This window comes from Elephas maximus, chromosome 4 (assembly GCF_024166365.1).
Source record: "Elephas maximus indicus isolate mEleMax1 chromosome 4, mEleMax1 primary haplotype, whole genome shotgun sequence".
NCBI lineage: Eukaryota > Metazoa > Chordata > Mammalia > Proboscidea > Elephantidae > Elephas > Elephas maximus.
Genome location: NC_064822.1, coordinates 28,782,417 through 28,794,893, shown reverse-complemented (window position 1 = coordinate 28,794,893; position 12,477 = coordinate 28,782,417). Strand labels below are relative to the sequence as shown.

Sequence of the window (12,477 nt, the reverse complement as noted above, 5' to 3'; positions counted from 1 at the left end):
ACCCTATAGGACAGAGCAGAACTGCCCCATGGAGTTTCCGAGGAGCACCTGCTGAATTTGAACCGCCAACATTTGGTTAACAGCCATGGCACTTAACCACTACACCACCAGGGTTTCCATATCATCAATTTTAAAAGAATATCACTGGTAGAGGACAATAAATTTGGGCACATGAAATAGAAGTAGGCTGAAACTCAAGAAGAGGAAACAAAAGAAAACAGGAGACAGAAGGGAAGTGGGAAATAGAATTCACTGTGGTTAAGTGCTGTGATGGAATAAAGTGCCAAGTGCTATGGGAGCACATAGGAGGGAGGTTAGGGAAGGTTACTCAAGAGAAAATTATGTCTAACCTGAAAAAGAAGTGGGAATTAGCCAGGTGAAGAGGAAAGTAGAAGCAAGCATTCTAGGCAGAGAACATGTACAAAATCTAAGAAACAAGAAGGAGGCACATTTGATGGTGGTGTTAGTTCCTGTCGAATCAGCTCAGATTCATGGTGACCATATGTATAACAGAACGAAACATTGCCTGGTCTTTTGCCGTCTTCATGATTGTTAGTATGCTTGAGCCTATTGTTGCGGCTGTTACGTCAGTCCATTTCATGGAGGGTTTACCTCCTTTTTGGTGACCCTCTACTTTACCAAACATGATGTCCTTTCCTAGGAATTGGTTTTTCCTGGTGATGTGTCCAAAGTAAGTGAGCCAAAGATGCATTTAGAGAAGGGGCAAATAGTTTGTATGGCTGGACCATGCATGGGTGAGGTAAGGACAAGGAGTAGCAAAGGCCAATGGCATCAGGTTGTTGGTTTATACATGCCCACTCTCTGATATCTTAATGCAGAGCTTAAACTTTACAAGGATATGCCAAACAAACAAAATCGGCTAAAAGTCAAATATTAATAAAAAAGAAAAAACTTGGAAGATTCTGACACATGGTCCAGAAGGCTTAAAGATACATCATATTGTTTCTACAGTGCATCAGGATTACTCAGATCTGAGAAATAAGTACCTGGGGAAGCTTTTAACCAATTTGTTGTTTTCTGCTATGATTTTGTTCTGATTCAGTTGTTTTTAACCAAATCATATGCTCCTAGCAAAACTCTATTTAACTGGAGAGAAGTAGGAACAAGATCATAAATGACATTATAAACTTTTTTAAGGAGGTTGGACTTTATGCTGAGGATTTCAGGGAGCAATTTAAGAATTCTAAATGGGAGGAAAGAGTATACAATAAGAGAATAGATTCTGAGAAACAAAGTATAAGCTGCTGTGTGATGGGAAGGTTGCTACAGAAGCCCAGAAAGAGGAGACGGTAATGGACTGGAAGGGGTTGGGAGACATTTAGGAGGTAGAATTTTTCAGAATATGGTGACCAACTGGTTGCAGTGGTGGTGGGAAGGCATAGAAGTAAGAGACAAGGATGATATCCTGGTTTCAGGCTAGGGAATGGGGTGGAATCTGGTGCCGTTCACTGAGGTGGGAAGCACAAGGAAAGACATAGATTGAGAGCAGAAGATGATGAACTTGGCTTTAAACATGTTGAGTCCTCTCACCTTCAAAAAACTTTTTTCATTTTATCTAAAATTTAGCATAAAATTTATACATTTCACTTAAGTATTTTTCTCTCAGATGACCAATATTGTATTTAAGTAATTTGAGATACGCTCCTTAAATTTTTCTTTGAGTTGTTTTCCTTTCTCAAGAGATAGTGGAAATCTTTCCATAGTTGAGATACTCCCATCTCACCTATTCTCAGAACCCTGGGCATTTACAAAGGGAAAAAGTAATTGACTGAATTTTTGTCACTCTGCTTATTATCCCTCAAAGCTTTCTTTGTGTTAATGGGCTTTCCTCTGTGATTGCAAAGAGAAACTTCCAGAGATAAGGATACTTATAAGAACCAACTTATATTGAATATTATTGATATCTTTGTTAAAGTGTCAAGCCTAAGAACTTATTTTCACCAAAGCTTGTAACAAAGCTTATTTTTTTATAAAATACAGATGATCCAGAGGAAGAGAAAAATTACTAAAAATAATAATAAACTACTTCTGTTTACTTAATACATGTGCTAGGCTGGAGGCTTTGCATATATTATCTTTAATCTCCACAACTAAGATAGTTAAGAACAATGTATTATTATTCCTAGTTTACAGCTAAGAAAACAGAGATCAACGCCAGGCTTCAAACTGGTTCTTCCCAGTTCAGTCATGACCAAGGAAGCAAAACCAGAACAGACCTGAATTTTTTAAATTTGGGTGAACCAGAGTGATAACTGGAACAGGAAAACTTACAGGTCGAAGCACTGCTAGAAACTTAATGTCCCTCTTAGAAAACAAGGGCAGCATACGCATTGCATAGCAACAGCAATGTCTCGCTCAAAGATGGTGGCTGAGACAGCACCACTTTGAATGCGTGTTGCTCTCCACAGTTCTGCCGGTAATTCAGTCTCATGCATCAGGCTCCTGAAAGGGCTCACTGTGCCTCTTCTGAAGCTCCCACTCTAGGGCTTTGACCCGTGATTTTTCCCATTTAATTTGTTGTTCTGGATAACCCAATTTTTTTTAAACTTCAGGTCTGTTCCAGTTTCACTTCCTGGCTGTGACTGAACCTGTCTGAACTGGTTTGAAACCCTGGTTTGCCAGCCTGGTTGTCATTAAGAAAAATCTTGTCTAGTCAGTTGTAGTCACAGGGTGATCTGCTTTACCTAAGTAACCAGCAGATGTTCAAATGAAAGCCAGCTAGAACCTGAAAGCTTTCTTTTTCCCAGTTATACTGACATGTAGTCCCACTGTACAAGACCAGAGACATTGCTGCAACCAAAAGAACTGTGACTGTATCTAGAGACAGAAAATTATTGCAGTATTAACATTATGCTAGGAGCTCCAGTGATGCAGTGGTTAAGAACTTGGCTGCTAACCAAAATGTTGGCAGTTTGAATCCACCAGCCATTCATTGGAAACCCTATGGCGCAGTTCTGTGCTGTCCTAAGGGTCGCTATGAGTCAGAATCAACTTGATGGCAGAGGGTTTGGTATGGTTTTGGAGGAGCCTTCAGAATTTGTTTTTCAGTGAGGGTCTTAAAAAACATATCTCAGTTAACCTTACAATTGCTACTCATTAGTGCTTTTTTAAATTACATCTTTTTTTCTGACTTCAGAAATACCAATTTATTATCTTTTAAAAAATTAGAAAATACAGAAAAATATAAGAAAGGAAATTAAATTGCCCACAATCTCACTCTTCAACAAGAATCACTGTTAATACTTTCAGCAATTTTCGTTCCGTAGATTGTTCTGTTCCTTAACTGAAATTTGGTGGTGGTTGTGGTTGCATGAATGAGGAGCAGAAAGAGAAACACAACTTCATTCTTCCCCTCAGGTGCAGAAAGGTTCCAGGCATGAACCACTGTGGGCCTTTCCTCCATTTCCTTCCAGTCTCCCTTTATTGGCCAAGGTCAGCTTTGACCATCCAGAGACAGGCCCACTGGAGGGAAAGCCATACAGTAAGCACCTTTGTGGTACCCCACTATGGACTACTATGTTAAAGGAAAGTCCCCCTTGGCTTACGTGCCGTGGATCCTCTCCCCAGCCAGTGTGGTCATGTATATTTGTCAGTTCCTTATGCATGAAATGTTGTTGATGGGTGCCATCGAGTCAGTTCTGACTCATAGCGATCCCATGTCTAGTAGAACTGCTCCATAGGGTTTCCTAGACTATAATCCTTATATAAGCAGATCACCAGGTCTTTCTCCTGTGAAGCTGCTAGGTGGGTTCGAACTGCCAGCCTTAAGCAGCTAAGAGCTTAATCGTTGAGCCACTGCAGCTCCTTGGTGCATGAAATAGACCCTAAGAATCTTGGAGGCTTACAACAACAGGCATTTCCTCTCTCCTTGGTCTGCAAATCATCTATCCTTAGCTCCAGAATGTGAGTCAGATTCAGGCAGCTCCACATGTCTTCTGTTGTCCTTGGACTGGCAGCTACACATGACATATTCCTCTCATGCTGAATGGCAAGAGTACAAAAGAATGAATGGAAACACATGATGCCCCTCATGTCTTTTGCTCAGAACTAGCGCACCATCTCTTCCACCCACATTCTTTTGGCCCAAGCGAGTCATGCGGCCAAACTTAACATAAAGGGGCAAGGAAATAAACTCTGCCCATTCTAGGGGGAGATACTTCAAGTCACTTGAGAGTGGGCATAGATGTATTCTGACCCAGAGAGGAAGAGAAGAATTGGGAGCAATGGTCTTGTCTGATCTTCCTCAGTGTGGGCCACTAATTCATTCAGGTGTGCTGCATTGATCCCCAACCCTAGCCTGTTCACTGTTCACTGGAGGCCCAAAGACACCCAATATTTAAGGACCTCTGTGCCTTTGTAGTGGTCCCTGGATGATGCAAATGGTTTGCCCTTTACGAAACCCATTGCCGTCGAGTCTACTCTGTCCTATATGGTCACTATGAGTCGAAATTGACTTGACAGCAATGGGTTTGGTTTGGTTTTATAAGGATTAAATGAAAAGCATGCATTGAAAACCTTTGTACAGAGTTCTCAAAGGTGGTATTCTAAGTAGTAGTCTTCAAGCCAAACATGTAAAATTAAAATAATTTTCTCAATCCTATATAATTGTCTTTAGGTGCCATCCAGTCAATTTCAACTCATAATGACCACATGTGACAGAGTAGAACTGCACCATAGGGTTTTCTAGACTGTAAACTTTACAGGAGCAGATGCCAGGTCGTTCTTCCACAGAGCTGCTGGGTGGGTTGGATCAGCTGTTGAATGCTTAACCATTGCACCACCATGACTCCTTATGTATTATAATTACACTAAATTTTTTTTTTAATTCAGACTATACTGTTCTGTCAAAAGCAAATAAAAACATATTGAAAATGTATTTTAAAAAGATCATTTTCAATAAAAATTGTAGAAGGAATTATTCTTGACTTATTTTCCTTACTTATTTTAACAAATTGCCGTTTCTATGCACTTTCTTTCTAAGAGATATTCTAATTCTGTAAATATTACTTGCCTTCAATTTGCTTCCTAACTTTTTTTTTTCCTTTCTCTTTTTTAGAATATTGTGTTTAAGGTGAAATTTCATGCAGCAAGTTAGGTTCCCATTTAACAATTTCTATACAGATTATTAATGGATATTGGTTACATTTTTTACGATATGAAGTCAGTCTCATTCATTCTGTTCTGGTTGTACCATTTCCAGTACTCTAGTTTCCCAGCCCCCTTACCTTCTCATCTTTGCTTTAGAGCAGTTTTTTGACCATTGGTCTCATATAGATGATTCTTAAAGGAGCTCGTTACACACGGATGATATTCTTTATTTTATGAGCCAATCTGTTATTTAGCTAAAAGGTGACCTCAAGGGATAATTTCAGTTTAAAGTTTAAAGAATATCTTAGCATGATAGTCTTGGGGACTCCTGTAGTCTCAACTGGTCCAGTAAGTCTGGGCTTCTTAAAAATTTGAGTTCTGTTCCACATTTTTCTCCCATTTTATCAGGATCCATCTATTGTGGCCCTGATCAGAACCATTCGGAGTGGTAGCCAGGCACCATCTAATTCATGTAGGCTGTTAGTCCTGTAGACTTTCTTCTCTGAGTCTTTAGTTTGCACCTTTCTCTTTTGTTCAATAGTTGTATCTTAGGTGGCCACTCGTGAGGTTTTAAGAACCCAGACACTACTTAACCACATTGGGATATAAAACACACACTTTAGGAACTATATTATGCCAGTTACCTGAGTTGTCCCATGAGACTATGATCCTAAACCTTCAAACTCAGAAAACCAATCTTGTGAGGTGTTTGGCTATGTCTAAGAAGTATCTGTAATTGTGTTTACTATATATATGGATATACATGCATGCACACACATACCTGTATGTATATATGCTTATAGATACATCTGTTTGTGCACACATATGTACCCGCATAGTCATTGTTTTTGCTGTATGCTGTCAAATCAATTCCAACTCACAGTGACCTTATAGGACAGACTAGAACTGACCCATAGAGCTTCCAAGGGGCGGCTGATGGATTTGAACTGCCAACATTTTGGTTAGCAGCCTGAGCTCTTAACCGCTTTGCTATCACAGCTCTGCCACATATTCATACCCGTATACATATATATATATACCTACGTACATATTTGTGTAAACATACACATATGTTTTGGTTGTTGTTACAAAATTATATTATTATATTTGTCATCCTTTACCAAAAATGTCCCTCTCTCGTGTACTTCTTAATAATACCATTTACCTTGGTCAGCCTGTGAGCACTTCACCCACATCCGATACTACCTTTCCCATCACCCAAAATAACAAGTGTCTACTGTGTCAAGAGTGCTTGCCCCTCTACACCGCCCCCCTCCCCCATTCCTGGTAACCACCATTGAGCATTGGTCTCTGTATGTATGTCTATTCTTGTCGTCTTATAAAATTGCAGTCATACAGTATTCGTCCTTTTGTGATTTATTTCACTCAGCATAATGTCCTCCAATTTCACATACATTATAAGATGTTTCCAGGACTCATCAGTATTCTTTATAGCTCTGTAGTTCCATTGTATGTATGTACCACCTTTTGTTTATCCATTCATCCATTGATGGGCACTTAAGTGGTTTCCATCTTTTTGCTATTGTAATGCTGCAGTGAACAGAGGTGTGCATATGTCTGTCCGTGTCTCTTTTATTAGATCTCTAGGATATATACCTAGGAATGGGATTGCTGGATCATAAGGTATTTCTATTTCTAGCTTTTTGAGGAAGTACCATGTCGTTTTCCACAGTGCTCGTACCATTATCAGTCCCCCTAGCAATGGATAAGGGTTCCAATCTCCCCACAGCCTCACCAGCATTTGTTGTTTTCTGTGCTTCCTAACTTTGTATCTAGTATGCTCAGTTCTCAAACTTCAGTGTGTATGAATATCATCCAGGGAGCTTGCTAGAATGCAGATTTCCAGGCCCTGCTCCAAAGATTCCAGTTCAGTACGTTGGGAGCCCAGGGATATGCATCTTATCAAGCATCAAGATAGTCTGAACATCACACTTTGAAAAACACTTCTATGGTCTAAATAAACATTTGTGCCTAGATTCAGTGGGTGCCTTAAGTTAAAAGAATGTGCTCCTGAGGTCTGTTTTCTACATTTAACACGTTTTTAATGTATTATTTTATAAAACTCTTAAATTTTCATATGAAAGTCCTCAAAGCTAGGGTGTGGCAGTGGTCACTCATAATATTCACACCAGTATGGATCCCTCAGCTGTACTAATTATATAAAAATTAGCCCCTGAGTACTCATGATTTTTAGGTAACTTATGTATTTAATATGTACTTTTAGCCATTTTATTGATATTCAGTATTAATAAGATACTGATACATAATATAAACCTAGCTTAAAGAGCATGAACCCATTGAAGAGTGCGTTGAAATAATGGTCTTTCTTACCTTTATTTAGACTGGCTCTCTTTCCAGAAATGCCCTTTCTATTTCTCTCTATCCTTAGAATTGCCAAGTAGCAAACTCTATGTTGTGATTGACCCTCACAGTGTTTTATAAAAAATAAAATTAGTTGCCATGAAAACAGATGTCGACACAAAAACCTGGCACATGAATGAATGTTTATAGCAGCTTTGTTCATAATTGCAAAAAATAGGAAGCAACCAAAATGTCTTTCTGCGGGTGAATGGATAAACTGTACAGATGCACAATGGAGTATTGTTCAGCAGTGAAAAGAAGTGAGCTATCAAGCTATGAAAAGACATGGAGGAACCTTAAATGCCTATCACAAAGTGAAAAAACTACACACTGTATGATTCCAGCTATGTGACATTCTAGAAGAGGCAAGACTATAGAGATAGTGAAAAGATCAGTGGTTGCCAGGAGTGGAGTGAGAAGGGCCAGGGATAAATAGGTGAAGCACAGGGCATTCTTAGGGCAGTGAAACTATTCTGCAGGATACTATGATGGTGGACACATGGCATTATGCATTTGTCAACACCCATAGGACTGTACAACACAAGGAGTGAACCCTCATGAGAGCTGTGGACTTTAGTTAATAATCACGCATCAATATTGGCTCATCAGTTGTAACAAATGTACCACAGAAATGCAAGATGTAATAATCAGGGAAACAGTAGGGGGGTTGGGGCAGTATATGAGAACCCTCTACACTTTCTGCACAATTTTTCTGTGACCTAAAACTGCTCTAAAATATATAACCTATTTTTTTAAAAAATTAGTTTCTTATATTTATAAAAATCCAGGTTTCAAGCTTCTCTTGATAAGACAGAATATCTGCTGCAGAGGACTTTGGGCTCCTATGTAGTATCCACCATGTAATTCTGCTCTTGGAGGTGGGAGCTGGATTTGACTTGCCCTCCACTCTTAGCCCCTTCCCAGTGCACGGCACTCTCCCCGATCGCATCACTTGGCATGCATATTTTATACCATGAATTTAACAATTAAATGCCATCATATCCTTTGCTATTATTTGCTCATATCTTCTAATTGATGGCGAACTGTCGGAGGGAAGGAATGTTTTGCTTCTACCTCTATGATGCCACACAGTAAGCATTCAGTAAGGCTGGTTGATACTGTACACCATGGGTTTCCTGTTTGATTCCTACAGGTAAGTCCTCTGTCCAGCAAGATTGTGAATTCCTTGCTGTGTCTCACACGGTAATAAACACTTACTGATCTGATCATCTAACATTTCATTTAGAATTTTTACTTGGATAACAAAGGCAAAAAAGAAGGCAAGGAAACAAATGAGAAAATGAATGCGAAGAACAAGGAATCCTTACTTGAGGTAAGCTTAATTTTGCAGACTGGAAGAAAAGGACATTAACTGTATCCATTTTAAGATTATTTGCTTCTGCGAACAATAAGAAATTCTGAGACACACAATGAAATTTTAAGTTGAAATCAGATTCTCACAAAATTTAGCTATTTAAATAACTAAGCTGTTTCTCTGAGTCAGTTGTAAAAGTTATGGCTTTATCTATTTTGCTTTTTTCGTGAAGTGGGATAGTGGCTCATGACTAAAAGACTTATAAATCCTCATGTAACTCATCTCCTAACAGTCTGCATATTTTATTACCTAAGTGCTCCGCTGCAGTTAGACTTAAGGGTTTTCAAATCTTCCTTAAAGTGAATTTAAATTGCTTTCCCAGCAGCCAGTTGTGGTAGGAAGAACCCTGATAGGAGGTGTGACTCTGCCCGTTGTGGTTCCTGAGCTATGGGGCAAGTCCCTTCTGTGAGCCTCAGTTTCCTAACACACGATGGTGACAATAGAGTTACCAATCATATTGAATTATTAAGAGCCCTAGTGGAGCAAATAGTTAAGCACTTGGCTGCAAACCTAAAGGTTGATGGTTCGAATCCACCTAGTGGCTCCGCGGGCGAAAGACCTGGTGATCCGCTTTTGTCAGTATTACAGCCTAGAAAACCCTATGGAACAGTTCTGCTATGTCACATGGGGTCATCATGAGTCGAAATCAACTCAGCGACACCCAACAACAACAACATTGGATTATTACAGGGCTCCAGTGATTTAACAGGAACGTAGTGTGTTGGTTACTACATAAAAAAAAAAAAAAACCATTGCCATCGAGTTGATTCCAACTCATAGCGACCCTATAGGACAGAGTAGAACTGCCCCATATGGTGTCCAAGGAGCTCCTGGTAGACTCGAACTGTTGACTTTTTGGTTAGCAGCCATAGTCCTTAAACATGATGCCACCAGGGTTTTGGTTACTGTATAGATGTCTCTTATTGCCATTTGGGGGGCATGTTCCAGCAGTTAACTTGACAGTTGATTTTTTGAAACTCCAAATGAGTTTTCACATAGTAACTACGCTGAAAACGTGGCTCTGTTCCCAGTCCATCCTGCAGATGAGACGAGTGCCAGGTTTTTTGGAATTACCAGAAAAGTAATAATTTTCCAATTTGCCAACTTATCTAACAGTTCTAACAGTTAAAAACAAAAACAGGTGCCATTGAGTTGATTCTGACTCATAGCAACCCCACGTGTGTCAGAGCAGAACTGTGTTAACTGCGTTAACCTTCCAGATAATACCTGAAAGAGTGCGTCAACAGTTCGCACTACCCAAGGACTCTATAATCATAATACCAAAAAAACCCACTGCCATCGAGTTGATTCTGACTCACAGTGACCATATAGGACAGAGTAGAACCACCCCATAGGGTTTCCAAGGAGAGGCTGATGGGTTCAAACTGCAGACCTTTTGGTTAGCAGCCATAGCTCTTAACCACTGCACCACCAGGGTTTCTGTAATGGTAATAGCCTTTTTGAAATACTTTTACAATATACCAAGATTGTCTCACAACCTTCGTAATAAAGTTGGGGTTTTTATTATTCCTGTTTTGCAAGTAAGGGAACTGACACTTAGTGACTTGCCCACGGTCACAGAGATAAGTGGTCAGGAAGCCTTGAAGTCAACTCAGGAGCTGGAGTCCTAGCCACTGTGCGATTCTTTCCCCTTTACTGCAAATGGCATGTCACCTTAAACATAAGCGTTCAGTCAGAGTTGTGGATAAAAATGACTTTTAGTTTAAAGGCTGGTTTTCCACAGTTTGTTTAAATATCAACAAAAATATGTGTTTTACCTTTTGTGTATTTTATGTAACCAGAATCTCAATTGCAGGAAAGTTTCTGTGGAACCTCTGTCATTGTGCCAGAACTTGAAGGAGCGCTTTATTTGAAAGAAGATGGAAAGAAATCCTGGAAAAGGCGTTATTTTCTTCTTCGGGCTTCTGGGATTTATTATGTACCCAAAGGAAAGACTAAGGTGAGAGGGAATTTAGAAAACAACAACAAAATATTTTGGCAAAAAAGGCATTTCATGAAAGCGCAACTAAGAAGTCCTCAGGTGGCAATTTAAATACCCTCTCTCCCTGTGGGGTTCATTGTATTACAAAGTTTGTAAAAAATTACTGAAATCCTTTTGAATTTTTCCATAGTTCTCTCTTGCAGATAGAAGAATTTTTTCTGTTTTAAAATCTGGTTTCAAAAATTATGGCGGAAGTGTTTTTCTGGTGATTATTTTGTTACTTTTCATATCTCGTCCAGTGGCTTCACACTTTCATCCTGTAGCCATTGTAGTAAAAACCCTTCTTTCATCTGGAATCCTAGAGGTTCTTGATAAGATCTTCACTGAGATTTTAGCCCTTATACTCTGAACATTTAAATTGTTCCCTGAGGTATCCTGTATGCATTTCCCTGCCTAATTCAATAGAGCATCTCAGACATTTTCTTTTACTTGATGATTTGGGATTATTGTTCAAATTTCTGAGCACATCTTAAATTCTTCTTTGAAATGTAATTTTAACTCTCTGTCTTACCATTAGCTTTTTCTGAGACTTGTCTTAGATTTGGGGCATTTCCATCCTATGTTCACCTCCGTAAAGCTTTCTGAGTCTCTGGGTAGTACAAATGGTTAAGCGCTCCACTACTAGCCAAAAAGGTGGCGGTTTGAACCCACCCAGAGGCACCTCAGAAGACAGGCCTGGTCATCTGCTTCTGAAAGATCACAGCCTTAGAAACCCCGTGGAGCAGTTCTACTCTGCGCAAATGGGGTCAACATGAGTCAGAATCAACTCCACGGCAACCGACAACAGGAGATGTCCCTTTTCCACGCCTGGGGTGAACTGAAGCATTTTGCCTTCACTACTGAATCCAGGGTATCACCAACAGCACATTCGTGAATTGCAGGCTTTCTCTAATAGGACTTGACTCACATTTCTGTGCAGGTGAAGTCATGGTGAATGCCAGTTCTGCTCCCACTAGGAGCACCCATACCATCAAGTCGATTTCGACTCATAGGGCCCCATAGCACAGAGTAGAACTCTCCCATAGGTTTTCCAAGGCTGTAAATCTTTATGGAAGCAGACTGCTGTATCTTTCTCCCATGGAGTGGCTGGTGGGTTTGAACCGCCAACCTTTCGTTTAGCTGCCAAGCACTTAACTGCTGTGCCACCAGGACTCCCTGCACTAGAAGTAAGGCTCTTTTATCCTCTGTTGGAATGCAAAGGGGGCGTTATGGGTAGTTCTTGGTCCAGGACACCTACTGCTTCCATTTAGCCTCTTTTATCAGTCTTATATCAGTCTTAGAACTGATATATTCCCAACTACGCTGTCTTCATTCTAGTCTCAATGGGGACATAACAGTTTACCACAAGTAATTCTTTTTTTTTATTTCAGAAATGTTTGTATATCTTTGGCATTTAAACAGAGGTGAGGTATAAAAAGCAACCTATATAGCAGCCAACACGCATAGTTACAAATTGGAGATGCTCACATTGGAGTTGGACAAGCATACTTTCCCTCACTGCTGTCGTTAATGTTGAGAGGAGAAACTAGACAGCAAGTCAAGAAAAACAGTAAGAGGTATAACTGTTGGAAAAGAAGAGAAAGAAATTTTCATTGTTCACAGCTCATAT

At 39.8% G+C, this 12,477-nt stretch overlaps 1 protein-coding gene across 4 annotated transcripts in view; it reads left to right on the top strand.

The window, feature by feature from the left end:
• APBB1IP (amyloid beta precursor protein binding family B member 1 interacting protein) overlaps window positions 1-12,477 on the top strand; it is a 151,142-nt gene that overhangs the window by 88,627 nt on the left and 50,038 nt on the right. For all 4 annotated transcript variants that reach the window (XM_049881782.1, XM_049881781.1, XM_049881779.1 and 1 more), the window contains 2 exons: window positions 8,738-8,824; window positions 10,683-10,826. In XM_049881782.1, the coding sequence (XP_049737739.1) occupies window positions 8,738-8,824; window positions 10,683-10,826 (231 nt within the window). The remainder of the gene's footprint in view (window positions 1-8,737; window positions 8,825-10,682; window positions 10,827-12,477) is intronic.